The sequence below is a fragment of the Aotus nancymaae genome, unplaced genomic scaffold, assembly GCF_030222135.1.
Source record: "Aotus nancymaae isolate 86718 unplaced genomic scaffold, 86718_ANA_hifiasm-v0.15.2.pri h1tg000030l, whole genome shotgun sequence".
Taxonomy (NCBI): Eukaryota; Metazoa; Chordata; class Mammalia; order Primates; family Aotidae; genus Aotus; species Aotus nancymaae.
The window spans coordinates 22,039,860-22,066,352 of NW_026988443.1; the positions used below are offsets into that span (position 1 = coordinate 22,039,860).

The 26,493-nt window shown below is 54.9% G+C and overlaps 2 protein-coding genes and 1 non-coding gene across 8 annotated transcripts in view; all 3 read right to left on the reverse strand.

Moving 5' to 3' along the window:
* Positions 1-200: 200 nt before the first annotated feature.
* TPPP3 (tubulin polymerization promoting protein family member 3) lies at positions 201-3,956 on the reverse strand. Of its 2 annotated transcripts, none has more exons than XM_012468220.3 (4): positions 3,844-3,956; positions 1,312-1,505; positions 873-1,026; positions 201-756 (listed from the first exon to the last, which is right to left on the reverse strand). In XM_012468220.3, the coding sequence occupies exons 2-4, from the start codon at positions 1,497-1,499 to the stop codon at positions 568-570; spliced, it is 531 nt and encodes a 176-aa protein (XP_012323643.1). In that variant the 5' UTR covers positions 1,500-1,505; positions 3,844-3,956; the 3' UTR covers positions 201-567. The 2 variants fall into 2 exon arrangements, with proteins under 2 accessions (XP_012323643.1, XP_012323642.1); XM_012468219.2 differs by lacking the exon at positions 3,844-3,956 and adding an exon at positions 3,785-3,804.
* Positions 1,071-1,236, reverse strand: LOC135277333 (U1 spliceosomal RNA). Its single transcript, XR_010344948.1, has one exon. It is a non-coding gene; the product is annotated as a U1 spliceosomal RNA (small nuclear RNA).
* Positions 3,957-4,889: 933 nt separating the features above from the next.
* Positions 4,890-26,493, reverse strand: part of ZDHHC1 (zinc finger DHHC-type containing 1) — a 30,711-nt gene continuing 9,107 nt past the window's right edge. For 2 of the 5 annotated variants that reach the window (XM_064383188.1, XM_021667063.2), the window contains exons 2-12: positions 18,577-18,623; positions 17,008-17,250; positions 11,417-11,592; positions 9,817-9,918; positions 9,257-9,381; positions 9,012-9,170; positions 8,648-8,760; positions 5,938-6,020; positions 5,657-5,750; positions 5,469-5,529; positions 4,890-5,360 (exon numbers count right to left, since the gene is read on the reverse strand). In XM_064383188.1, coding sequence (XP_064239258.1) covers positions 5,077-5,360; positions 5,469-5,529; positions 5,657-5,750; positions 5,938-6,020; positions 8,648-8,760; positions 9,012-9,170; positions 9,257-9,381; positions 9,817-9,918; positions 11,417-11,592; positions 17,008-17,250 — 1,440 coding nt within the window. In that variant the 5' untranslated portion in view covers positions 18,577-18,623 and the 3' untranslated portion in view covers positions 4,890-5,076. Of the gene's footprint in view, positions 5,361-5,468; positions 5,751-5,937; positions 6,021-8,647; positions 8,761-9,011; positions 9,171-9,256; positions 9,382-9,816; positions 9,919-11,416; positions 11,593-17,007; positions 17,251-18,576; positions 18,624-21,028; positions 21,091-26,493 lie in introns of those variants that run through there. The other 3 variants (XM_064383187.1, XM_064383185.1, XM_012468218.2) reach the window with 3 other exon arrangements.

The following is a 26,493-nucleotide window of genomic DNA, read 5'->3' on the forward strand; positions in this document are numbered from 1 at the left end:
AGGCTTTGGACTTAACTCAGGAGTCTCCTCAGACAGAACGGCTCTGTGCTAACAGAAGGGAACTTATGTGTCCCTTTTTCTGGGCAGGATTGCCAGGGGAAGGGGAGACATTAGCAGTGTGTGGCATGCAGCAGGGTGATGACACTGAGCAGATCACTCGGGTGTGAATATCATTACCCCCATCATCGTCAACCAGGTCATATTGGTACAAAAGTTGTCTTTATTGAGGTCTGGGTTAGAATTAGGCACTTGGCCAGAGCAGCAGCTTAAATATGAGGCAAGCAGGCAGGGGTTAGCCATGCCCAGGGTTGGGTTGGGGTCGTGAGGCTACAGGCATAGACTGTCCCCAGGAGGACAGAAGTTGGGGTGGGAAAAGGAGGAGGAAGGCGCTGCAGAGCAGCCTGGGTCAGAGGCCTGGTGGGCTGGCCCAGTGGGACTAGGCAGGAAGCTCTGGGTGGCAGGTCCAGCAGGGAGGGGACCAGGCTCTCTTGCTCCATGTGCCCCTTAGATCCAGGCCTGAGCCTCTGGCAGGAGCAGCCACACTTGGGGGGATGGTCTTCCCAAGCCTCACTTCTTCACTTTGGTGTCATAGGTGCCTGCGTTCTTGTAGGCGCTCACATAGCCACTGTCGTCCAGGATGTCCTGCCGTCCCGCAATGCCCTTGCCCTTGCCGCTCTCGTCAAAGCGCTCCTTGTGGGAGCCCGTGTACCTGCTGGTGTCTGTCAGCCGGTCCACAGCACCCCCTGTTTTTGCTTTCTGTTTGGACAGAGTTTCCCCAGGGACACCTGGTGAGGGAGCCCAGCCCTTCCCACCGACAGTCAAGATTCCCCACACCCCATTTCATGGCCACCCGAGACCAGCAGGGCACTTACAGTGACGCCCACATTGGCTGGCTCTTTGCCTGCCACCAGCTGGCAGATGGCATCGAAGGCCTCCTCCTTGCTCTTCCCCTTGAATCGCTTGGTTGCCAGCTCTTCCAGGGCCTTCTTGAACTCCTCATAGTTGATGACCCGAGCAGACTTCCCCCTGCCAGGCATGTGGGCATCATGAGTGTTCCCCTTTTTTTCCCCCTGGGGAAAGCACAAACACAGTCCCCGCCACCACAATTTATGCAATTGAGTTTCTTTCCCACATTTGGGGAAATCTCAGGAGTCAGCACCTCTGGAGGGCAATAGTAAGGCTTGCCCTGGAAGAATGATCTTTGTGATCATGGTATTTCCCTAACCCCTTCTCTATGTCCTCCCTGGTTCCAGCCCCGCCCAGTTCCCTACCCCCTGGGAACATGAGAAGCAGGGGCTGCCTGGGGCTCACTTGACTTTGGAGAAGACGATGTCCACATCAGTCCCTGTCACAGCCTTTCCATCAGCCACCTTGCAGTCCTTGCACAGCTTGGCCCAGTTCTTGCCATTCATCTCTTGCCCACTGGCCTTGGGGTCGCCATGGATGGCAAACTTGCGGAAACTCTCCTCCAGTCCAGCGATGTCTGTGCTCGCTGCCATACCACCCTGTAGAGACCCACCTGGGTCACCTCCCAGCCAAGCTGCCCTTCCCCTCCCCCAAGCCCAGAACATCCTGGCCTCTACCCCAAACTTGCAAGACCTGGGCAGGTTCTGCTACAGACAGTTGGAGTTGGAGCTGCCTGGGGAGAGGGGCCAATCACTCTCGCCCTGGGCCTCAGAACCCTGAGGAAGATCCCCGGGAGGCACGGTCTTGTCACTAATGCCAGCCCTGGCTCTGAGCAGGGTTCAGCAGATGAAATCATGATGCCCGCAGCAGGCTGGGAACAGAGTGGCACTGTCCAGAAAGACTGTGAGGGCAGCAGCTGGGGCCCTGGCTTTGTCTGGCCCTGGCACAAGGCCTGCTTGGGTGGAAGTGAGGGTGGCAGAGCAGGCCCCCTCCCTGGAAGCTCCACGCCAAGCTGGGTTGGGGCCAGGCCAGGCTGCTGGTCGGACAGGCATTTAATGAGGATGGCATCTCTGAGACGGTCATGAGGACCCAGCAAGAGCCAGTCTGGTCAGGGGTGCATGCCTTGGGCAGGGGTGCAGCTGGCCCAGCAGGGCCTTGTTACTATTTGCTATTAAACAAAAACATGAGGGGAGCGGGAGCTTGGGGCTGGCCTGGCCACAGTTTGTGAAGCCTGGAGACGGTTGCTAAGGGAGGGTAGTGCTGCTTGGAGAATGTTGCTAAGGGCAGGATGGTGTCAGGGCGGCTCAGGGAGAAGCTCCCAGTGCTGAGGGGCTGGGCTGGGCTGGGCTGGGCTGGGCTGGGGATCTGGAGCCACGGGTGGGGCACGCCAGCACTCCCTGTGCCTGGGGCATAACCGTGGCTTCCTGGCCCCTCGCCACCCACTGGGGCTGTAACCTCCCACTGTGGACTTTTGGGGGAACAGGAGGTTAGGGGCTAGTTGAGGTGGGGGCTGTAGAGTTACAAACCCCAGGATTTGTGCTGGCAAGTGGGGATGTGGCTGAAACACACTTCCTCATGTCTACACCACAGCCCTCCACTGAGGCCCCTGGCCACGCCCTGATCTCAGCCACACATTCCCAGTGACCCTGTGCACTCAGCTCTAGCCTGTCACGCCCTGGGCCTTGTACCCCTGGCCACACCTTCAGCCTTGCACTGCAGCCTCCTCCATCCTCACACCCACAGCCACAGCCCTCAGCCTCCAGCCCCCCACATATATACAAACAAGCCTGCACCAACCCCAGTAATACCCACAGCCCTGCACTAAAGTGCTCCCCACACCCACAGCCCTCTGCTGCAGGCCCCTGGCCACACCCTGAGCCTGCACACCAGCCTCCTCCATCCCCACACCTGCAGCCCTGGGGCTGAGGCCCCTGGCCACAAACTGCATCCCTTCCTAAGACTCCCAACCACAGCCTCAGCCACTCACCCCCTCCAATACCCACAGCCCTTTATCAAGGTGCCCTGACCCTCAGCACCCCTTTGTCCCCACACCTGTAGCACTCTGGCCACACCCTCAGTCCTGCACTGAAGGCCCCAGTCCACATCCACACACTGACATTATGAGACTCCCACATACTATTCAGAGATCCCCTGTGCAAAAAGATCCCAACCCCCGACCACACACCCCCTCCACTGCCACCTCCTGACCACCCGCTCAGTCTCAGCAACCATCTTCTAGCTCTGCCTTTTACACTAGGGCCTCCAGTGACCACAGCCTGGGCTGCGCCCAGCTGCCCCATCTTCCGCCACCACTGGCCTTGACACTGAAAACTCCTCCCCAGTTACCACACTCCCGCATCCCTAAGTGGCAGTTTCTGGGACTGTGAGCACCAGTGGCTCCTATGTTACAGGTGCCTTTGCAGCACCACAACCCCAGTCCACACTGCACTCTCCTTCCCTTTCCCTGGGTGTAACCTCCTGCTAGGGAACCGAAGACCTGAACTTGGTTCACCAAAGGTAATGTCCAGGGGAGCTTGGATGCCACAGGGTGCTTGCCCCAAGCACTGGGAGGATCCTGCGTGCAGTGCTCACTCCTGTCCGTGGGAAGATGGATTCTTGGTCATCTCAGCACAGTCAGGTGGCGCTGGGGTGCAGGCCGCAGCCCCATGGGTCTGCAGGCCATGGATGGAGTGGCCACACCCATGAACTGGGGCCACCCGTCCCGCTCCCACTGGGACAGCTGGAGTCATCAATCAGCCGGACCAGGAGGTGGGGGCTGCGAGGTGGAATGCCTGGGGCCAGGGCAGGGCCGCTCAGCTGGCTCCTCGGCTGGGACCGCCCGAGGTTGGGACCCTTTCCAGGCTGCTCCCCCCCAAACCTCAACGTGCAGGATACTGATTGAAGTGGTCGGCATCTGGCTATCCTATGGGCTTCTACCTCGCGGCTGCTCCTGAGGTGCGTGTTCAGATGGACAGAAGGACGCAGGAATGGACTGATGGACGCGCGAGACCAGGCGGCTCCGCAGCTCCGCTCCCTGCCGGCTCCCGGGTGGGACTGCAGCCCGGGTGGCTCCGCCGTATTATCCCCTGTTTCTCGGTCTCCATAGAGACGGCGAGTCCCACCCCCGAGGCTGTCTCCGCGGGAGAGTGACCAAGGTCATACCGGCCCCGCCCACGAGGCCCCGCCCTCTCCGCACCGCTCCGAGAGCCGCATCCCGCCCCTCCCCCCCCGCCCGGGCAACTCCTTGGTCCTCACTGCGACGAGACCAGCACTCTGCAGTTCGGGGCGTCCTCGGACAGCCACCCCCAACGACCCCCGCGGAAACTGCCTCCCATCCTGGGATCTGCCTAAAGCTCAAAGCGGCCCCAATCTCCAGGGGAGATCCAGCTCCCCAGAGAGCCAACCAGAGGCCGTCGAGGAGCTGGAGCGGGGGAGGGGGATTGGTGGGGGTTGGAGAATCGGGAAGGAACCCTCCCTCTGTGACAGGGGTCTTACAGTTGGCTCTAGAGCACTGCTATCCACTGAATGGGTGGCATCCCCAGGCCACAACTCCCGCGCTCTCCTGGGTAGGATTCAGAGCCCGGAGCACTGGGGAGGGAGGAGACTCCCCACCAGCGAATCGTTCTCGCCCAGCCCCAGGATGCTGACACTCGACGGCGGCCCTGCTGCCCGGACCTTCGGGGTCGGCCCCCTCCTTTCGCCGCCACTTCGCTGCGGCTTCGCAGCCTCAGCGCCCGCTGCTGCTTTGTCTTGGTCTCCCAGTGCAAAGCCCATCTTTAAGGAAAACCCCCTCCAGGCCGCCTTCCAAGGCTTTTCCTAACCACAAGCCCCTAACCACGAGCCACACCTGAGCACCTCCACAGGGCAGCTTGGTTGGCCACCTACTGTATACAGACCCCTTCCCCGCCCCCGGTCGATTGGCCGGGGTCGGGCTTCTGGATGGCCCATGGCCCCTGCCATTAAGAAAGTAAGCACGACGTCCGTAAAAGCATAAAAAAATTTATTGGAGCATCACGACCAGTGGGGCGGGTATTGCTGAGTCGTGGGGATGGGAGGCCAATCCCGCTGGCCACTGGGGCCCCTAAAGTGCACTCGGTGCGATAAGGGTGGGGTGTTGCATAGAGAGTCGGGCCGGCCGCTCCTCCTCGGCCCTCCGGCCTCTCGGCCCAGCTAAGCCAGACCGGCCTCCCGGCCGCCTGGCGCCCCCAGTTCGCCGCTGCTCGGGCTCACGAAAACGGCAGGCGCACGCGCCTGCAGCGCCAGCCCCAGCTCTCGGCCCCGGCCCCGTGGGGCGGCCAGAGCGGCGCTGCCCAGGCGCGTCTGCGACACGGGAATCTCGTCCACGGATTCAGCTGACGCTGAGTGGTAGGCGCCGGCAGGGCCGGCGGCGTGCACAGGGCTGGCGTCCGCGGAATCCGCCGACGAGCTGGAGCGGCGGCCGGGGGCCCTGGGCCCTGCGCAGGGAAGGGGAACATGAGCCCAGGGGCCACTGCTGGCTCGTGGCTCTGCCTTCCCTTCCCTTGAGCTCCCTGAGCAAGACCCGGACAGGGATGGGTGCTCACCCAACGCCTGATCCGAGGTCTCAGACGTCCGCACTTTATACACGCGCCTCTTCCTCTTTTTCTGCAGAGACACGGGGGGAGACTGAAAGCCCCACATGCCAAAAGCAGCAGAGGGGTGCGCCAGAGTAGAGGAGGCTTCTTTCTATCCCACTCCACCTGGACCAGAGGCCCAGTACAGTCCCTCCTACCTGGGGTCGGATCCGGGGAGGCAGGGCGAGTGTGTCTGGGGAAGAGGGTGGTGGAGGCTCCATTTGGCTACGGGTGGCAGAAAACTGGGTGGGACTGAGGGGGAAGCACGAGGGTAAACCTGGGGGCTGTTCCCCGAATCCCTCCCCACTGGAGGCCCTGAGAGAAGCTTCCCTTCCTATTAGCCCAGAGAAGAGCCAGACCCATGCCCCAACTACCCTCTTTCTCCTGCCTGCCATGCTAACTGGAGATTCCCAGTGGCACATGCCCAGGTCACACTCACTTGGCATTCACTGCTGCTGGCCTGGCCTGGCCAGGGGGCTCTGGGCGCACATGGCTGAAGGTCCGCATATAGAACTCCATCTCCTGGGGAAGGTGGGAGTCAAGGAGGCTGGGAGGCTGGGTGTGGCTCCCGAGCCTCCTGAGCCCTGAGCCTACCCAGTCCTGCCCTCACTGGCCTCTGTGGGACATCTCAGGCCTCATGCTAGGCTCCCAGTTGGGCTGGGAAAACCCCTCTGTAAGGTAAAGGTTAAAACACCCATTTCTGGCCCTTGCCCCATCCCCAGGTCCTCACCTCATCTATTCGGCCTCCTCCGGGAAGGCTCCCAGCCCTATGGGTCTATAGACCCAGTTTAGAGAGGCTCAGCTAGGAAAGTGATAGGAAGCTCAAAGCTGCCTGCACCTGCTCCTGGCGTCCCCAGGGCTCCAGCCTCTGAACCAATTGTTTTCCCCTCGTGGAGAAACAGGCCTGAGTGTGCATCCACCAGCTCCTGCAGAGCTGAGTCCTGGGCGCACCCCTCGCCCTTCCAGAGGACCAGCCACGATCCCAGCTGCCGAGATGGGGATGTATGGGTGCACGTGAGGTGGTCTCCCTGCCACTACCCCGAAAGGGAAGGTAGTAAGTAGGTGGTGGAACAAACAGCGATAGCCCCATTGGGCACCAGGCTTACGGGTGAGCCCTGATCTTCACAGCAACCCTGAGGGTGCAGATTCGACCCCTGAAAGCAAAGGGGCCTTAGGACCAGGAGGTCACAGGAGTGGCCTAGTCCTGCACCCCCACCCGCAGGACTTGCCCCAGCTTTGCTAGGTGGAGGGGGGTGGGGTACTCCAGGTGAGGAAACAAAGGCGAGGGAAAGCTGGCCCAGGAAGGGCGTGGTGTGGGATGGGGGCGGGTCCAGGGCGGGGTCGGAGGTGGGAGGGGGTGCTGGGAGCACCCAGACAGCTGTCTCGGGTTCAGCACCCGTTTCTATGGAGACAGAGGCGTCCTGACTAATGCAGAGAGGACACTGTAACAGCAAGGCCGTCTCTAAAACAAGCCTATGTTTGGGGGCAACGGCTCCAGAGAGGGGCCCCACCCGCATTCCTAATGGGAGGCGGGTGGACGGCTGACTGCAGGGCCCTGACAGATCTGGGGGAGGAGCCCGTCATCGGCCCTGCCCAACCTCTGCCCTGGCTGCAGCTCTGCAGAGGAGTCGAGGAGTGCGGGGTCAGTCACAGGGACTGGGACCTCAAGATCATTCTCCCTCACACCTCCTCTCTGCCCGAGTGTGGACTCAGTGACCCTCCAGGGCCACCAGAGGGGCAAAGCCTACTGGGGGCCCTGGGCTCCAGAGTTGGGAACAGAGGAGGTCTCAGAAGCTGAGGGGCCAGGATGGGACGGCACCAGGCCCCAACCAGCTCAATAAGTCTGAAAGTGTCCCCAGGGAGTCCCCACTCAGAGCCCCGTCCTCTCCTCATGGCTGTCCAGAGGATCCTTCCTCAGAGACCTTCAAAACCGTGCACTTTCCTGAATGGTACTGGGCCCTTAGCCTCAGCTCTCTGCTTTGTAAAAGGGGACAAGAACACCATTCCTGTCCCCCAGGTTTGCCTCCCTCGAGCCACTACAGATGGACAGAACAGAAATTAAATTTCTTTGCTGTGGCCACATTTGGCTTCAAAGCCTTGGCAGGGCAGAGCCAAAGAGCCCTAGAGGGTGGACATCATAGGGCCCGCCCTGCCTCAGTGGGTGCTGCCTGTGAGGCTGGAGAAAGTCTCCTGCCTACTTCTCTGGGCCTCCATCTCCTCTTGATGTGGGGCTGGAGATGGTGCCCTCTCCCCAGCACAGCTGCCACTGTCAAGGCCCAGCACTGGGGCAGGTATACAGTGGTGTGACAGTGGAGTTGTCACCCACAGCCAGCACACCCCAGGCCCAGGCCTGCCCAGTCCTGCAGCCTGGCCCACAGACAGTGTCCAGCCCTAGCGACAAGAACAGTAGAGGCGGGGTCCCAGGCCTTCCCCAACCCTCCCACCAGCCTGTGTTTATGTCCAGTTGCCATGAGGCCTCGGGATCCAGGGCTCAGGCTTCCCAGCCAAGCCTGCCTGGGCCCCTGCCTTCCTAGTCCCTAGGGGCTCCTCTAAAGACTGGATCACCTCCACCCCCAGCTGCTGACCTCAGGAAGCCATGGGGCGTGGGAATGGGGATAGGCTGGTCAGCAACTGGCCTGGCCAGGCTGGCCAGAGCATGGAGACCTTAACTCTTCCCAGACCCAGCTTGCAGTTAACCTTCTAGGCCTCAGTATGCTTATCTGCAATGGGGCTGTTCTAAGCATAAATTAGGGTAATGGGTATAAGCACTCAAGGTCATGGATGGGGAGAAACTATGGCTCCATCCTGGCCATCCATCACTGACCCGTCGCTGGTCCTTCCCTCTCTCTTCTGCTGCAGCCCCAACCTGCTTGCTTCCAGGCTCCACATCCCATGCCCTTCCATGCATGCCTGGTGCTTGGGCAGGCATGCACGTGGAGTCCAGGAAACATGGACTCCCTCTGTCTATGCCCACACTTGGGCAAGAAGGCACATGCTCCATACAAGCCCAGCCCTTGCTGTCCCCAGCACCCCCACCTGCAGTGGCTGTTCCAGGCTTGCCTCCCTTGCCCTATCTCCTCACTGGCTGCTCGCTGCACAGCCCAATGCCCCTGACGCCCAAGCCCCCTTCCATCTCTCATCCACTATACCTGAATGGGCCGCATCTTGGGAGGACACAACTCCAGCTCCCTGTGGGCCCCCTTGGCCTCCTGTGGTGGGCGGTGCTGCACGATGTACTCATAGGTGGTGAGTTTGTGCCACACTGGTGGGGGAAGGAGAGGGCTCAATGCAGTGGAGAGGGGACCCTGGAGCTCAGAACAGGAGGAAGGACAACCAGCCCCAGGCTGAAACCAGTGTCCCCAAATGCGTGAAGCCTATATAGAGTGAGACCTGGCCACCACAGTGAGCCCACACTGGACAGGGGCATGGTTTTAGGGTCCACCATCCAACTGGGCACCTCCCTGAAATCTCAGGACCCCTGCACTCTGGAAGGCAGATACAGGAGGCACTTACTGAGATAAATGTGGAAGCAGAGCAGGTGGCCCAGCAGGGCTGTGGACAGCAGGCCCAGAAGTATGAGTAGGGCGGCCAGGGCCAGGATGGCAGGGGCCTGGGTCTCCACAGGGGCAGCGGGCAGGAACACGAACCACACATCCGTGTGATTCTTCAGCACTGCAAGGCACAGGCAGCCCATGCTCAGCCAGGGATGTGACAGGTGACGAGTCAGGGGTGGGAATAGGCCTGGAGCCCAAACTGACCTTCGAAGTGTCGGTTGGTGCGCAGCCGCATGGGGTTGACAAAGAATTCCACGAAGACATACGTGGCCACCAGCACAAGGAGCAGGACACCCAGTAAAGCGGATGCGACACTGTGTAGAAAGAGCCTGGGCCCAGCCATAGGCAGCTGTCAGCTCCCAGGAGCTCCAGGGCCTCGGAGGGCCCATAAGAGTTGGGGCTGTAGGGTCAGTGCTATGGGCTCGGAGGGTTGAGGGTGACACCACAGCCCCAACTCCTCAGAAGCCAAAGGCATATGGCAAAACTGAAGATGGGTGGCCACCCCATCACCCAGTGGCCAGTCCATCCACCTTTCTCTGGACTAGCATGGTGGAAGATTCTAGCCCCAACCTTGGCCATCTCGGCCAGCACCCAGGAGCATCACCCTTTCTGAGCTGCACCCCTAAATAACCATGGGCACAGGTCCCCCAAGCATCCCCTTCCCCACCCATCCCCGTCCACCTGCCATGCAGGCTGCAAGGTCTGTGGCTCCCACCCTCAGACACGCGCATCCCCAGGCTCTCCTGCGGCCGGGCTGTCCTCACCGGTAGTTCCGCTCGCCCACACAGTTGTTGAGCCACTTGCAGTGGTGGTCGAAGCCGCACACGCACTTGTTGCAGGCGCTGCAGTGCTTAGAGCGAGCGCTCCTGTGGGGAGAGGGGGCACAGCGCAGTCGGTCGGCTCATTCCCCACTTTGCGGCCCGGCCCCATTGGGCGGCCGAGCCTGGTCCGTGGAGGGACTAAGCGCCTGGCCTGAGACAGCCCGGAGCTCGGCGACGAGGAGCGCGCGCCCTCTGCAGGCGCTACGGGGTGGGGCCCCTGGAAGAGGGAGCTCTCCCAAAGAGCTGGGGGACCCCGGAGACTGTAGGAGGGGTGAGGAGGTGCATCCCTCCTGCTCTGGGACTGTGCGCCTAGCTGATGCGCCATGAAAAGGAAAATGGGCATCCTTTCCAAGCAAGGACCCCTGAGAGAAGCCAGAAGATGCAGGTGTGGGCCCAAGGACCACAGACAGCAAGGATGCGGGGCCCAGGGCCTGCACTGCCCTTCCCGACATCTCCAGCTGTGGGTCCCTGTTTCTCTGCCATACTATGGGAATGTACTGGCATTCTTCTAGAAACCTCAGTCTGTGTGGGTAAAGACAAAGGGGACCAAAAGCAGCACAGGCTGTCATCCTTGTGGGCATACAGGCACTCATCACAGGGGCTCACGGGAGTCTCCCAGCCCAGGGAGGCACTGGGGAAAACCTAAAGGCACAACTCCCCTCCCAGAACAGGGCAGAGCCCTGCAAAGAGCAGCAGCTGAAGGAGCAGCCACTCGCAAAGTGTGCTGGCGGGCCCTATGCCCAGTGAATAGCAGGATGGCCTCATGTCCAAGTCCTGGGCGCCTTAAGGCTGGGGGCTTGCTCAGCCTGCAGACAGACCCCTTCAACAGGCTTCTTGCGGGGGGGACTGGCCTTGGGCCATGCCCCCATCCCTGATCCCCCACCCAAGACCTGGAGACCAAGGAGCTCCAGAAGGGTGGAGAGGGGCTCCTAAAGAGGCAGCTGGGACCAGCCAAGGGCGCAGGGGCCCTCCACGCTAGCAGAGGGACCTAAGTGACCCAGCTGGCCTCCCAGGCCTCAGACTCCTCCTGGGTAGACCAGGGCAGCAGTATCTGCGTGGGGGTCTGGACGCCCAGGTGTGAATCTGGCTCCACCATCAGTGACCGCGTCTGGCCTCTCAGTATTTCTGAGCGCTGGGCTCTTCCTCCTCTATGTAGTGAGAAAACCATGCAGAGTGGCTGCAGACAGAACTCAGCACACAGTGAGTCCTCAGGCATCAGTGCCCCTCCCCACCCCTATATGGGAATACTGGCAATAGATGTGGGGATGTCACTGGCAGAGTTGGTCATTAGAAATGTTTCAGCAGTGCCAAATATTTCTTCCTTTAACTGCTGGAATGCTAATCCTCATCTTCTGTTTCCAGTCACCTTCTCCTCACCTTCTCAGGGACCCAATTCCCTGTCACGCCATCAAGGTTCTTGACTGCATAAAACATGAGGATTCTGAGGCATAGGGGATGGCTGTGAAGCCCTGGCAGCCCCCCTCCTCCGTGAATCGTGCAGCACACTTGGCAGCCTCACGCACCCCCTCACACATGCACTCACACATCCACATCGCACAAGTTGCAGTGCAGGTCTTCAATGACATGTGCGTGCTGGCTTCGGTTGAACATGGGCAGGGGCCCCGCATAGCTCTTGTCCCGCACGTTGGCATCTGCTGGATCGATGGAGACGGCAGTCAGGTGCACCACGAGGTGGCCAGCAAAGATGGCACCCATGCACTGGCCCAGCAGGTTAAAGACTCACTCCACACTCTGCTGACTGGGAGTCCCGCCCCATTCCTTGCAGCCAGAGAACTCCCCGCCATGCCAGGCCGCTTTGTGTAGATTCTCAGCCTGTGCCACCTCCTACCTCCAGCCCCCGCAGAGCTTCCTCATCAGACCTCTCCAGCGACCCCTGTTCCCCACATGAAAAGGGAGAGGGGCCATCTAGGAACAGAGTCCACAGCCAGCCAGCAGTGCCTGCTGCGGCCACCTGGTGCCCCAACTGCAGGGCCCTGGCCTCACTGCTCTAGGCCTGGTGCAGGCCCTGGCTGGTCTGACCTTAAGCCAGTTTCTGGTTTCAGATTCCAAATGATGATGTGAGACTGAAAGAGGTCAACCTGACCTAAGGTCCAAGAACCTAAAGTTTAAGTCCTAGCTTGTTTATCTTGCTTTCATAGCAAGTCACCTCCAAGAGGGATGCAGCCACCCCCACTTTCAGTAGCCAGGCCAGGTGGAGAAGCCCTTACAGACAGGGGCTCAGACACCTGCTCCCTTCCCTACCAACAATCTAGGCACTTGGAGCCCTGGACTGAGTGTCTGGGATGGCCTACCATGTTCAGGGCCTGGCCAGGGGCAGCATGGCTAATCTCTGAAGCTGAAACGCAGTTCTTCCAGGACCTATCTGCTCAATGACTGGGCCAAATGCAGGAGACAAGTATGCTGACAATTTTTGCTGCAGTCTGATATGAAAAATTCACCCATAGATTCCACCCAGGCAGCCATCCACTCTCCCTCCCTTGATCCCACCCCCTTCAGTCCAAAATTCCACTCATCCTCTTGCTAGCGAGGCAGACATCATCCCTCCATCATTCATGCTCTACCCATCCATCCGCTATCCTTCATCCATCAGCTGTCCAACCTCTTTTCCTCCCTTCCTCCTCCTCCCAGCAGCTCAATTTCTCTACATATCCACATAAGTCAGACTCTGCCCTAATGTGCCACAGCACAGCTGAGAGAGACAATCCCATGGCCATCACTGACCCCTGTATCCCTATGGCCATGACCAAGGCTTCACCTCTTGCCTGGGTCACTCTCTAGTCTCCCAACTCTGCCCCTCCCAAGTTACCTTGAGTCTATGCTTCACATGGTCACAGAGTAAGTTTTTTAAAAGCTCAGACCCAAAACCCTCCCTGCTTGCACCTCTACAGTGGCTCTCAACAGCTCTCCAGCCGAATTCACTCCTCTGCTCAGTGCCAAAGTCCCTTTTCCTCTGGCTCCTCCCAAACCTCTCTGCTATCACCAGCTACTGTGCTCACCATGCCAGCCTCTCAGACTACTGAATGAGGGCCAACATTTAACTCCCTGCCTGCCCCAACTCCTCCTGCCTCACCCCCACGGTCATTCATTTAGCTGTCTACTGAGGTCTTTTGTTGTGACAAGCACTGAGGGATATGGCAGGAGCAAGAGTCCCTAGCACTGAAGAGACTATAGTCTGGTGGAAAACATGGATTTTTTTTTCCTTCGAGACAGAGTCTCGCTCTGTTGCCCAGACTGGAGTGCAATGGGGTGACCTCAGCTCATTGCAACCCCTGCCTCCCAGGTTCAAGTGATTCTCCTGCCTCAGCCTCTTGAGTAGCTGGGATTACAGGCACCCACCACCATGCCTGGCTAATTTTTGTATTTTAGTAGAGCCAATGTTTCGCCGTCCTGGCCAGGCTGGTGTTAAAGTCCTGACCTCAGGTGATCCGGCCACTTTGGCCTCCCAAAGTGCTAGAATTACAGGCATGAGCCACCACTCCCACCCAAAAACATGGATATCAATCAAATAATGGGTTAATTACAATGAACAAAGTTCGTGGGACTGTGCCACTTTGTAATCAAGTGATCTCATCTAGTCTGAAGGGTTCTGGAAGGCTTACCTGAGGAAGCATTGTCTTAGCTGAGACTTGGAGAGGAATGGATTACAGGAACCTGGCAGATAAAGAAGAAAGGGGGCCTGGCTAGGTAGGGACTGTGGCTGTGGGGAACATGTGGAGTGCCAGCCCGTGATTTGGCTGAAGTGTGCCTCCAGCTCACGGCTGCCTTATAAGGATGCAAGAATGAGGGTCTGTTTGGTCAATTTCTGGCTTCTCAAAAGGAACCAGAAGTCTGGGTTTTTATGTGAGATCTCTCAATGTTTAAATATTAAGGAAATAAATAATTTTAAAAACACACCTATAGAAGGAACATTAAAATCTATGCATTTTCTTTGTTAATTATCCTTCAATTAAAAAAGAGCAAATCTGCAGGCTGGACTGGCCTATGGGCTGCTAGTTCTTGACCTCTAACTTAGCTGGGTGTTGGGAGCAGGGGGAGAGGCAAGGGGCTTCCAGGCAGAGACCAGTACCATAGAAACAGAAGAGCACAGGAAAATAACATCAGAGGAAATGGAGGAGAGGGGCAGAGTCCAGAATGTGGAACCCTGAAGCCATGCAAAGATGTTGAGTCTCATTTCCTTTCCTTTTTTTTTTTTTTTTTTGAGATGGAGTCTCACTCTGTTGCCCAGGCTGGAGTACAATGGTGCTATCTCGGCTCACAGCAGCCTCCGCCCCACCAGGTTCAAGCGATTCTCCTGCCTCAGCCTCCCAAGTAGCTGGATTACAGGTGTGCGCCACCACGCCCAGCTAATTTATATATACATATATATATTTTTTTATTAAATGCCCCGCCCCATACCTCACCTAATTTTTATATTGTTAGTAGAGATGGGCTTTTGCATGTTGGCCAGGCTGGTGTGGAACTCCTGACCTCAGGTGATCTGTTTGCCTCAGCCTCTCAAAGTGCTGGGACTACAGGTGTGAACCACTACGCCCAGCCTTGAGCATCATTGCTTAAGGCAGGAAGAAACCATTAGAAGTCTTGCAGCCAGGGTGCAACATTATCAGATTTGGTTTTTGGAAAGAGCAGGAATGCAGATGGGCTGGCGGGGGTGACAGTGCATGTGGGTGACCCATTTAGAAACTCAGCAGTCTCGAGACCATCCTGGTCAACACGGTGAAACCCCGTCTCTACTAAAAATACAAAAAAAAATTAGCTGGGCATGGTGGCACGTGCCTATAATCCCAGCTACTCAAGAGGCTGAGGCAGGAGAATTGCCTGAACCCAGGAGGCGGAGGTTGCGGTGAGCCGAGATCGCGCCATTGCACTCCAGTCTGGGTAACAAGAGCAAAACTCCGTCTCAAAATAAATAAATAAATAAAAAATAAAAATAGAAACTCAGCAGTCATCCAGGGAAGAGGGGCAGTTGGCAGTGGCAGAAACTGGGAGCCAATTAGACATCTATTTAGGAGTCAAAATCAACAGGGCTGGATGACTGACTGGATTTAAGCAAGGATGGAAGGGGGAGGAGCCAAGAGCACATGGAGAGAGGTGGGGGAGCAGGGGAGCTACAGGCCGCAAGTGTCCTGTGGATGTGTGGTGATGCTGGTGCAGGTGGCTTCTGCCTGCCCTCACGGTCTGCTGTATGAACCCCAACCCTGTGCTTACCATGTGGCATCATGGCCATCTCCAGTCCACCAGCCTTCCCTCCAGTTGGAGGCCCAGCACCCCAAGGCTCAGCTTGCATCCCTAAGGCCCAGGCCAGTTCCAGGCCCAAGATGGGTACCTGGTACCCACTATGACCCTACCTTACCCCTCAGGGATCTGAGAGAGCCTGCAGAAAGGAGCAGATCCTACAGAAAGAAGAAGGCTTTGATGGAAGGAAGGAGAACATATAGACCTGGTCAGGTGTGAACCAGGTGGCTCTATGAGCCTCTGCAATGCCCAAAGCAGATGAACCCTGAGTGTGGAGACAAAAGCCTCAACCCGTCCCTCTCATGACAGTCAGGCTGCCTGGGAGGCCCATCTGGCCTCAATGGATGCCTGCTATGTGATCTCAGGAAGTCACTGAACCTCTGTACCCAGCTTCTTCATTAGGAAATGGGAAGAATACCTCCTTACAGGATTATTATGAGGATCAAATGAGATCATTCATGTAAAGTGGCTGACGCAGGGCCTGGCACATGTAAGGGCTCAATAAATGCTACTGCTTTCTGTGTATCACCATTCGCTCTGCTTCTACTTGCTCCAAGTCATGGAGTTGTTAATCTGGTTAATCTGGTTTCCCAGGTATCCTGATGGTAGAAACCCAGGTGATCCCTAGTGAGGGATGTGTCCATTCCAGATCACAGGAGGAATGTCCCATGACACATTCCCAGGTCCCATGACTTAACAGCACTAAGGCCTGTTGGTCACCTCAGGGAAAGTCCAGTTTTCCATTCACAGAGCTGATGACCAACCCCTGGGCTCTAGGGAACAAAAAGCTCCAGATGCTACTGCTGTGTCTAAGGATGACAACCTTCTCTAGGGTCCCCCTCCACACACCTGCCCTGTCACTCACCAGCCCAGGACTTTGGGGTTTCCCAAGAGAACATGTTCACATTTGTGGCTTAATGAATTTCAGTGCTCACATATATCCTAACGTGCTCCAGGTAGGAGCCTTCCCATCAGACAGAAGAGGAGGCTAAGACCCACAGAGCTGGCAGGAGCTGCTCGGTCCTGTGCAGCTCTGAAGGCGCTGAGCAGGGACTGAGCTCACTGCAGGCTCGATGTCCCAGGCTTTCAGATTTGTCCCTGCCAGTCACCCTTAGGTCACCCTCCCCTTCCCCGCAGGAGTCATCTTTGTGAAGGATACTCAAATAGGAACTCTCTGGAAAGGAGCATAGAGATGCCTGCTTCACTGCAATCCCTGGCCTTGCAGCCACACCCTCTACTCCTGGGGGCTGTGGCCAAGGATGGGGCAATCACACCACTGGGCTCAGGCAAGTCCGAGTTTGTCACTGTTTCCAGGAGCCTCCCAGGTATCTCCATCCCATCTCTTGTCACATTGAACCTCACTCTAAAAGGGTCTGATTTACAGAATAAATGTGCTCCTCAACAGTTCTGGCACAGTCTATCCATAAATAAAACCATATTTTAAAGGCACCAGGACACTTGCTATGTAAAAGAATTCTATGGTGACTCTTTTTGAAAAGTGAAAAATTTTTTGATAAATGGGCTAATTACTCCCTACTTTGTCCTTTGTTTAGCTCTGAACACAATTAGCATCAGGATGGTTTAAGGCTCCTCCTTCTACAGCTGCTCCTGTGGTCCCTCTGCGGACAGGATTCACATGCTTTTGGGGTGTGACATGCCCCTAGGTGCTTTAGGTGTGCCCACTCACCCTATCAGGCGAAGAGGCCAAGTGGAGGCTGGAGGCCAGGCTGGTAAGCAGCAGGTCCCCAGGACTGGGCCCACCCTTCTCTGCTCCCCCAACTGTGCTCCCCAAGGCTCTGAGCCGGCTTTGGGCCTCTGCTATGGCTGCCATCCTTTGCCTCCCCACTTCTACGCACCAGTCCTACACTTTCCCAAGGATACAGCATAGCCGGCGGGCACCCAGTGATGAGGCAGGAGGGGAACAAGGACTCCAAAGCCAATCACAGCAAAGAAGAGGTACAGCAGCCAGGCCACGATCTGAAGCGGGTGAGGAGGCCAGCTCCACCCATTCCGGCGGGATCGCTGGCCCTGCAGCTCGGGGGAGGGTCCACTGGGCTGCGCAGGCGCAGTCCATACGCTTTTCTCAGGGGCCGTCTTGTTGGAGGGCTTGTTGCAGATGTTCATCTGCAGAGGGAGAAATAGGAGATAGAGCATTAGCCCAAGAGGCTGGGCTGGAGCCCAGCGCCCGTGTCTGCAGCCAGGTTTCAGCGGTGGGGGCATAGGCTGCGACATGAAGCCATCTCCCAGCTACTCTGCCAGGGAACCTGGGGTCCTTGCACAATAGAGACGGGCAGTGGAGAGAGGGTTGGAGTGGACTGCTGTCTCAAAGCCCAAAGCAAACCCTGGCCCCAGCCTGGCCAGGACAAGGTAGGAGGACCCAGGGTTTATTCAGGACACAGTGCTGCTGCCTGTTACTCAAAAGTGCTGTCTTCACAGCCATCACAGTTAAACCCAGTAAGACATGTTCTCATCTGGTAACAATATCAGGCTGGGGCCAGAGTGATGAGAACACATGCTGATTCTGTTAGGATTAGTCACCTCCTTCCTGAGGTCCAAACACAAGTGTCAAACACAACCCCACTATCCTTTGCTCAGGGAATGGGGAATGGGGGTGCCCAAAAGGAGGATCTGCCTTCTGCCCCACAGTGGACACAGAGTCTCTTTAGACTGGGGGAGCCTGAAGCTCTGCCCCATGCTGCCTGAGGGTTCTCGGCTGGGGAGGGGCCAGCACTCGAGAGGGAGGGAAGGATTCCTCTTTAGTTCCCTCCAGCAGCAGAAATGACCACGTTTCTCTAAGTAAATCTGGGCCTGGTGTACAGATTCATACAGAAAGGTGGGCTAATGCCCTTGGACTCAGAGCCAGACCACCAGATGGCAACCACTCACCTCCACCAGCCACCTGCCAGCCAGACAGCTGGCCCGGTGGCCAGAGATGAATGCCAGGCAGGAAGGGGTGGTCTACAGGAGGAAGACCCCCAACCCCAGGATCTGGGCCCAAGATGGGACAACAGCCCAGCACTTAGGAGACAGGCCAGCTCTGTGCTCGTGGCAGGAAGGCCAGGAACTGGGGCTAAAACCCTGGTAGCTGAACTATCCCTTCAGGAGCCCCTGCCTATGAGACAGGGAACCTAAGCAGAAAGAATGTGGCAGATCCCACAGCCCATCTGCCTGGATCGCCTTTCTCACTTCTCAGCCCTCCAAATAAGACTTGATCTTCAGAGCCAACTGCAAGCATTGCCTCATCCAGGAAGCTTTCCCTGACATCCTGAATCAGGGGGCCCTCATGCTAAGTCATTGTTGGGCAAGTTACTTTGCCAACTGGAACACTCTGCAATCCTCATGTCTGCCCCACCCCCCATTAGGACAGCTTTCCCCAAAGGCAGCAAATGTGCTGGGGTTTATTTATCTCTGTCCACTATGTCCCTTCCCCACAGGCACCCATTATTGTACCTTATACACAGTAGATCCTCAGTAAATGTTTGCTGACTTGAAAACATCTGAAATAAAAGGAAACATGGACACAGTAAATGATGTGGAATCCTGGTCCACCCTAAGCCATCTGGCCCACTTTCCTCTGCCTTCCATCCTCCCAGCCCTGTCCACTTGCTGCAGGGTCGTTAACCCATGCCTCCCCCAGCCCATCTCCCTCTGCCAGCTGGCTACCACCCTGACCGCCAGACACTCACTCCTAGCCACCCTGCGCTTCAGCCACCTGTGCTTCAGAGCCTCCTGCAGGCCAAGCCTAGCATCACTTGCAGTGACCTCTGAGTAGTACTATCTCAAAGCTAAATAGAGGACTTAGTTTTCCCTCAGGGACTGATTCAATTGGTGTTTTTTTGGTTTTTGTTTTGGGTTTTTTGGTTGTTGTTGGGATTTTTTTTTTTTTTTTTTTTTGAGACAGGATCTTGTTCTGTTGCCCAGGCTGGAGTGCTATGGCAGCATCACAGCTCACTATAACCTTGACCTCCTGGGCTCAAGTGATCCTCCTACCTCAGCCTCCAGAATAGCTGGAACTACAGAAATGCACCACCACCCCTGGGTAATTTCTTTATTTTGTTTTTTATTTTTTTGTAAAGACAGGTCCCACTATGTTGCCCAGGCTGGTTTCCAACTCCTGGACTCAAGAGATCTGCCAGACTCAGCCTCCCAAAGTGCTGGGATTACAGGCGTGAGCCCCCATGCCCGGCCTTTTTTGCTTTGTTTTGTTTCGTTGTTTTTGAGACAGGGTCTTGCTCTGTCATCCAGGCTGGAATAAAGTGGCACAATGATAGCTCACTGAAGCTTCAGTCTCCTGGGTTCAAGTGATCCTCCTGCCTCAGCCTCCTGAGTAGCTAGAACTACAGGGGCATGACGACATGCCTAGCTATTTATTTTTGTAGAGACAGGGTCTCACTATGTTGCCCAGGCTGGAATAAAGTGGCACAATGATAGCTCACTGAAGCTTCAGTCTCCTGGGCTCAAGTGATCTCCCCACCTTATCCTCCCAAAGCACTGAGATTATATGCATGAGCCACTGTCCCGGCCCTCACTTTCTTTTGCATGTCCCAAAGACAGGAAATCCTTGTCCTTATATTGTGGAAATAGTCAAAGGTCATCAGGTCAAGCCCTGTGAATATGGTTGAGCTGGATAGTTCTGCTCTGGAGCCAATCCCTGTGGCTTACACATCAGTTCTCCAGGGACACCATCACCAGGGCAACTATTTTGAAAGGAATCCATGAATTAGGATTCCTAAATTCTGGCTCTCCTTTTGCCATCCCTACACCTGAACAACCCTACACCTTCTGGGAGTTTCCAAAGAGCAAAACAGAGGCATGCAGCTGATCTGGCCCCACTGCCTGGCAGCAATCACAGGCACTCCCAGAGCCGCTATATCCTGGACTCCTGAAGCAGGAGGAGTCATAATCTGCAGCCAGGCGCCCACCACACACAGCCTTGGGGATAGCTCTGAGTCCAAATCAGGATACCCGCCTTGGCCCAGGAAGGGAGCACTTGTCTAAGGCTGTGGATTTGGGGATAGTGCTGCTGGGCAGACCCCCCTTGGCAGTGGCGGCATTCCAGAATAGACGCCCAGGCTGGCCCAAAGGCATGCTCAGGCCAGCCTACTCTTCACTGACGAGATTTTCTCCTGCAGAGTTGGTGGCCACAAATTCCTTTGGCCCAAAAGATTTTGATTAAAAGGGCTGGGCAGTCGGAGAGAATCCAAGATGGGGCTCCCAGGCCCACAGATGGGACCAAGCACTGTCACCAGACCCCAGGACTTCTCTGGCTGTTGCTCCCCTCTCAACAAGTCTCTAGGAGACCAGATTGAAAGATGTGTGGCTCTGTTCCCCAACAATGTGGCCAGCTGGCACCCTCAGACCTTGGCCAGCCAGCACTTATCAGGCCCCAGCCCGCTGTGTGTACTGAGGATGTAAACACAGATGAGACCAGGTGCCTGCCCTCAGGGGCTTCTTTTCTGGGACCCAGACAGACAGACACAAACAGACACCAGGGCAGTGGGTGAATGGGCGTTTCAGCAGCCCATGCAAGGGCCAGCTGTACAATGTGGCAGAACACAGGGTGAACAGGTTGTGGGGAGGGGTGGGAGGAAAGGCGGGAGGGGAGGCAGGACCCAGTGAGAGATGGGACCAAAGGATTTTCGGGGCTCAGATCACAAGGGGACTAGGAGGCCAGGTGAGGATGCATGGGCACTGCTGGAAGAGCCACAGGGAAGCAAAGCAGGCTGAAGGCATGAGAGTGACCCAATGGCTCAGGGTACTTCGGAAAACTTTCTAGCCAGTGGGGAGGAAGGCATGGGGGAGGTGGTACCACAGCAGCCCAGCAGGGAGCCCAGCAGCCCTGTGCTTTGGGAGGAGCTGGTCAGGAGATGGTGGTCAAGCCCACAAGCTCCTCACTGCCCACCTGGCTATCCACAACTGCATCTTTGCAGAGCTCAGAGGTACACGGCCTTGGGAAAACATTCTTCATGTACCTTCTGCTGCCATAGAACAAACCATAGAGAGTTAGGCTGGTGGGGAAAAAGGGAAGACAAGAAGGAGGGGGTCCCGTGGCCTGGATAAGCCAAGGACCCACCTAGCTTCTGAGGCAGGCAGGAGGGGCTGTGCAGGTCCCTCCCTTGTCCCCTACAAGGTGAAAGCCATTGGCAGGATGACAGTATCTGTTCACATTAACATTCACTTGCTAAAAGCCTTAGGTGGTATTTTCAATATAAGGTGAGGCTACCTTAATTAATTTTTTTTTAGACGGAGTGTCGTTCTGTTGCTCAAGCTGGAGTGCAATGGCACGATCTCAGCTCACTGCAGCCTCCGCCTGCCAGGTTCAAGCAATTCTCCTGCCTCAGCCTCCTAAGTAGCTGAGATTACAGGTGCACGCCACCACACCTGGCTAATTTTTATATTTTTAGTAGAGATAGGGTTTCACCATGTTGGCCAGGCTGGTCTCAAGAACTCCTGACCTCAAAAGACCCACCCGCCTTGGCCTCTCAAAGTGCTGGGATTACAAGTGTGACCCACCTCGCCCTGCCTGGCTACCTTAATTTATATGCTTAAGTCAAATGAAGGAAACCTTAACATTTTAAGTTCTCATTATGAACTACATTATAGTTACATTGAGTGACACACTTTCCTCCTGCCACCTCTGCTCCTAACAAACAAACAAAAAAAGAATCCCAGCACTTTGGGAGGCCAAGGCGGGTGGATCACAAGGTCAAGAGATCGAGACCATCCTGGTCAACATGGTGAAACCCCGTCTTTACTAAAATACACAAAAAATTAGCTGGGCATGGTGGCGCGTGCCTGTAATCCCAGCTACTCAGGAGGCTGAGGCAGGAGAATTGGCTGAACCCAGGAGGCGGAGGTTGTGGTGAGCCGAGATCGCGCCATTGCACTCCAGCCTGGGTAAAAAGAGCGAAACTCCGTCTCAAAAAAAAAAAAAAGAAAAAACATTTAGGAATGTTGTTCTGAAAGTCATGACTAGCACTCTCAAAGGAACCATACCAAGGTGAAAAGTACCAGCCCTGGAGAGACTGTGGGCATCTCTGGATTCCTGCAAGCTACCTGAGGGCTTCAGAATCAAGTCAGTTACTAAAGAGGGTTTGCCAGGAGACGACAAGGAACTGGGAGGGCTGGGTGATGGGGTCAGAGGAGAAAGCAAGAGGGTTGAAGCAGGGGCTAGGAGGGCCCTGCACCACCCATGGGGAGACACAGGTGGGGCCAAAGGAGGAGGGCTAGGCCTGGAGTACAACCCTTTTCTGGTTCCCGAACTGCCACTCACAGACTAAGGAACACTGGGGCAAATTTCACAGATCCACTTCTCTGGATCTCTTCTGTGCTCATTTTTCAATAAAGTTCAATGTGGCAATTTGGCAATGTCCAAGTCTGGCCAAACGTTTAAAACATATATGCCCTTTGACCCAGACACTCCATTTCTAGGTATTTATCTTATACATATACTCACAAACATTTGTTGCAGCATTGTTTGCAATAATAAAGGACAAAAGACAATATAAATAAACTATGGTGGCTGGGCGCGGTGGCTCACACCTGTAATCCCAGTACTTTGGGAGGCTGAGGCAGGCACATCACGAGGTCAGGAGTTCGAGACCAGCCTAACCAACATGGTGAAACCCTATCTCTACTAAAAATACAAAAATTAGCTGGGCATGATAGTGCAGGCCTGTAGTCCCAGCTACTTGGGAGACTGAGGCAGGACAATCACTTGCACCTGGGAGGTGGAGGTTGCAGTGAGCCGAGATTGCACCACTGCACTCCAGCCTGGGCAACAGGTGAGACTCCACCTCAAAAAAAAAAAAGAAAGAAAGAAAGAAAAGGGTGGGAGATGGATAGACATCTACATTCCTATAGGCATAGATTCCTTCCAGAATGAAATGCAAGAAACTGAACACGGAAGCAGCCCCTAGGGAGATCTAATGGTCCAAGGGCTGTAAGACAGAAACTGCATTTCCTGGTACTCCTTGGTACTGTTCGAATATTTTTTATCATGACCCTGTACTGCTTTTGGAAAAAAAAAAAGTATATCAAATAATGAATGATTGGGGGATATCAGCTCCTGCCCTCCTGGCCCCACTGAGCTGCCTTGTGGACGAAACATACTTGTGTGATATAGAGCGCTGTTAGCATGCCAAACAAGGAAATCCTGCCTAACAAGGGTGCTTGGTTTTAGTGAAATGCTTTCTCACTCATGAAAGAAACCCTAAGACTCTCGGCTGCAGAGCTATGAGGGAAAGCCACAGAACTTCCTATGAGCTATTAGGGTTCTTGTCAAAGCTGGAATCATACAACCAGAAAGCATAACAGAGGAGCTGCTAGGCAGGACCTGGTTCATCCTCGGGCCGTGGCCAACTCAGCTCCCTGAGTCTCCCAGAACCCAAAGGGAAAGTGTGCTCCACAGGAAACTTCTGTTCCCATGCATCTTGTCCTTTTGCTAGAAGATTTATGGTTTCCATGTGAGAGATTTTCCTCTCTTTTCTTTCACTTTTTTCTTTTTTTTCTTGAGACAGAGTTTTGCTCTTGTTGCCCAGGCTGGAGTGCAGTAGCACAATCTGGGCTCACTGCAACCTCCACCTCCCAGGTTCCAGCCATTCTCCTGCCTCTACCTGCTGAGTAGCTGGGATTACAGGCACCTGCCACCACACCTGGCTACATTTTGTATTTTTTTTTAGTAGAGATGGGTTTTCACCATGTTGGCCAGGCTGGTCTCAAGCTCCTGACCTCAGGTGATCCACCTGTCTAGGGATGGGATTACAGGGGTCAACCATTGCGCCCAGCTACTTTTTTTTTTAAGAGACAGGGGCCTGCTCTGTTGCCCAAGTTGGAGTGCAGTGGTGCAATCACAGTTCACTGTAACCTCAAACTCCTGGGTTTATGTAATCCTCTCACCTTGACTTCCCAAAGTGCCCAGGTGTAAACCACTGTGCCCAGTTGGGAGATTTTCTATGTATGAGTATTCCTAAATGAACTTTCCATTTTCCCCCATATCTGCTTTTGAAATAATTTTCACTGAGATTTAACAGATGCCCCATTGAACCACCTAAAAAGAAGCTAGAAAGAAAACAATTCATGGTACACAGTGTTGTACAGTGCAAAAAGTCATTTATAAAAGATTCTTTAGGGACGAATACTTTGTTTATTAAAATTCCCCACAGGTGCCAGAGAAGTCTCTGGCCTTAAAATTCTGAGAAGCAGCTCTGGTTCAACTAATGTATGTACATCACACAACTCCCAAAAAATAAACTAGAACTTCAAGCTGTTCTCAAAGACCTCTCCAGTCACTGGTCTCAGATGTGGCTGGGCCCTTGCTTTCTCTCTCATAAACTACAGGCAGAAGTCTGATGCTGGTCAGGCACAGTGGCTCAAGCTTGTAATAAGCCAAGGCAGGCAGATCATGAGGTCAGGAGTTCAAGACCAGCCTGGTTAACATGGTGAAACTAAAAAATAGAAAATTAGCCAGGCATGGTGGCAGGCACCTGTAATCCCAGCTACTTGGGAGGCTGAGGAAGGAGAATCTCTTGAACCTGGGAGGCAGAAGTTGCAGTGAGCTGAGATCATGCCATTGCACTCCAGCCTGGGCAACAGAGCGAGACTCTGTCTCAAAAAAAAGAGTCTGATGCTATGGCAAGAAAAGCTTGAGGCCGGGCACGGTGGCTCAAGCCTGTAATCCCAGCACTTTGGGAGGCCGAGGTGGGTGGATCACGAGGTCAAGAGATCGAGATCATCCTGGTCAACATGGTGAAACCCCATCTCTACTAAAAATACAAAAAAAAAATTAGCTGGGCATGGTGGCGCGTGCCTGTAATCCCAGCTACTCAGGAGGCTGAGGCAGGAGAATTGCCTGAACCCAGGAGGCGGAGGTTGCGGTGAGCCGAGATCGCGCCATTGCACTCCAGCCTGGGTAACAAGAGCGAAACTCCGTCTCAAAAAAAAAAAAAAAAAAAAAAAACAAAAGCTTGAAATCCCAATTATTCCTGAGTTGATACAGTTTGCAAACATTTTCTATGCCATTCTCCTCCTGAAGCAACCACTGCAAATTGTTTGGGATACAAGTGAAGCTAAGGAAAGGGGACAAGAAGGAGGGAGTAACACAGAGTAGAAACAAGGTCAATGAAAGAGGCCAGGGTTGTTGATTTCAACCAGGAAATCAACTCATATGACTGCAAGAGCCAGCCCTGGGGAACACCCACCACGCAACAGTCATTAAGAACAAAGCTGTGACAGAAGAAAGAAAGAAAAACAAAAACAAAATAAAATAAAAAAATCTGGCTAATTAAACGCCAATGTTGCTTTTATTGCATCTCATGGTGATTATCTGTTTACTAACCCGTCTCCCACAGTGAAGCACCAGTTCTACAAAAGCAGAGACCACCTCTCACCCATGTCTGAACCCAGCTCTCCTTCAGTAAAGGCAGCCAAGCCACTTTTTTCTACCATCTCTACTGTCATTACCCTAATCCAAACTTCCAGCATCGCTCTCCTACAGTGTTTCCATGATAATAACCAACACCAGCATTTAGAGGGCACTTATTCTGTGCCAAGCATTGCTTCAGTGGAATTCACTCATTCAATCCTCATAGAGCTCTGAGGAAGGTCCTATCATTTCCAACCGTTCTTGTAGATCCCTACAGTCACTGATTTCAGATGTGACTGGCTTCTCACTTTCTCATAAAAAATATACAAAATGCCCAACCCCCTCATGAGGACACTGAGGCTCAGAGACACTAAATGAGTTCCTCTAGGAGGCACAGCTAGACTGGCAGAACTAGGATGGCCCTCAGCTGACCTCCTGGTATATTCTGTCACAACCCTGCTGCTCAGCAGCCAGAGTGAAGTGAGCTTTTCAAATGTGAACTCATCAAAACTCTTCTTTGGGAGGCCAAGTTGGGTGGATCACCTGAGGTCAGGAGTTCAAGACCAGCCTGGCCAACATGTTGAAACACCATCTCTACTAAAATTACAATAAGTAGCTGGGTGTGGTGGTAGATGCCTGTAATCCCAGCTACTCGGGAGGCTGAGGCAGGAGAATCACTTGAACACAGGAGGTGTAGGCTGCAGTGAGCCAAGAATGTGCCATTGCAGTCCAGCCTAGGTGACAGAACATGATGCTGTCTCAAAATAAATAAATAAACAAACAAACAAAAAATAAAAAACTCTTCTGCCAGTTGCAGTGGCTCACGCCTGTAATCCCAGCACTTTGGGAGGCTGAGGTGAGAGGATCCCTTGAGACCAGGAGCTCGAGACCAGCCTGGGCAAAATAGTGAGACCTCATCTCTACCAAAACCTTAAAAAATTGCTGATTGTGGTGGTGGGCATCTGTAGTCTCAGCTACTCGGGAGGCGGAGGTGGAAGGATACT

What these genes read in the sequence shown, in the direction of transcription:
- TPPP3 (XM_012468220.3), bottom strand. Translation starts at nt 1,499, where the DNA reads ATGGCAGCGAGCACAGACATCGCTGGACTGGAGGAGAGTTTCCGCAAG. An exon ending in ATCGTCTTCTCCAAAGTCAA is followed by an intron (nt 1,027 to 1,311) that starts GTGAGCCCCAGG and finishes CATGCCTGGCAG; the next exon opens with GGGGAAGTCTGCTCGGGTCA. An exon ending in CAGCCAATGTGGGCGTCACT is followed by an intron (nt 757 to 872) that starts GTAAGTGCCCTG and finishes CTGTCCAAACAG; the next exon opens with AAAGCAAAAACAGGGGGTGC.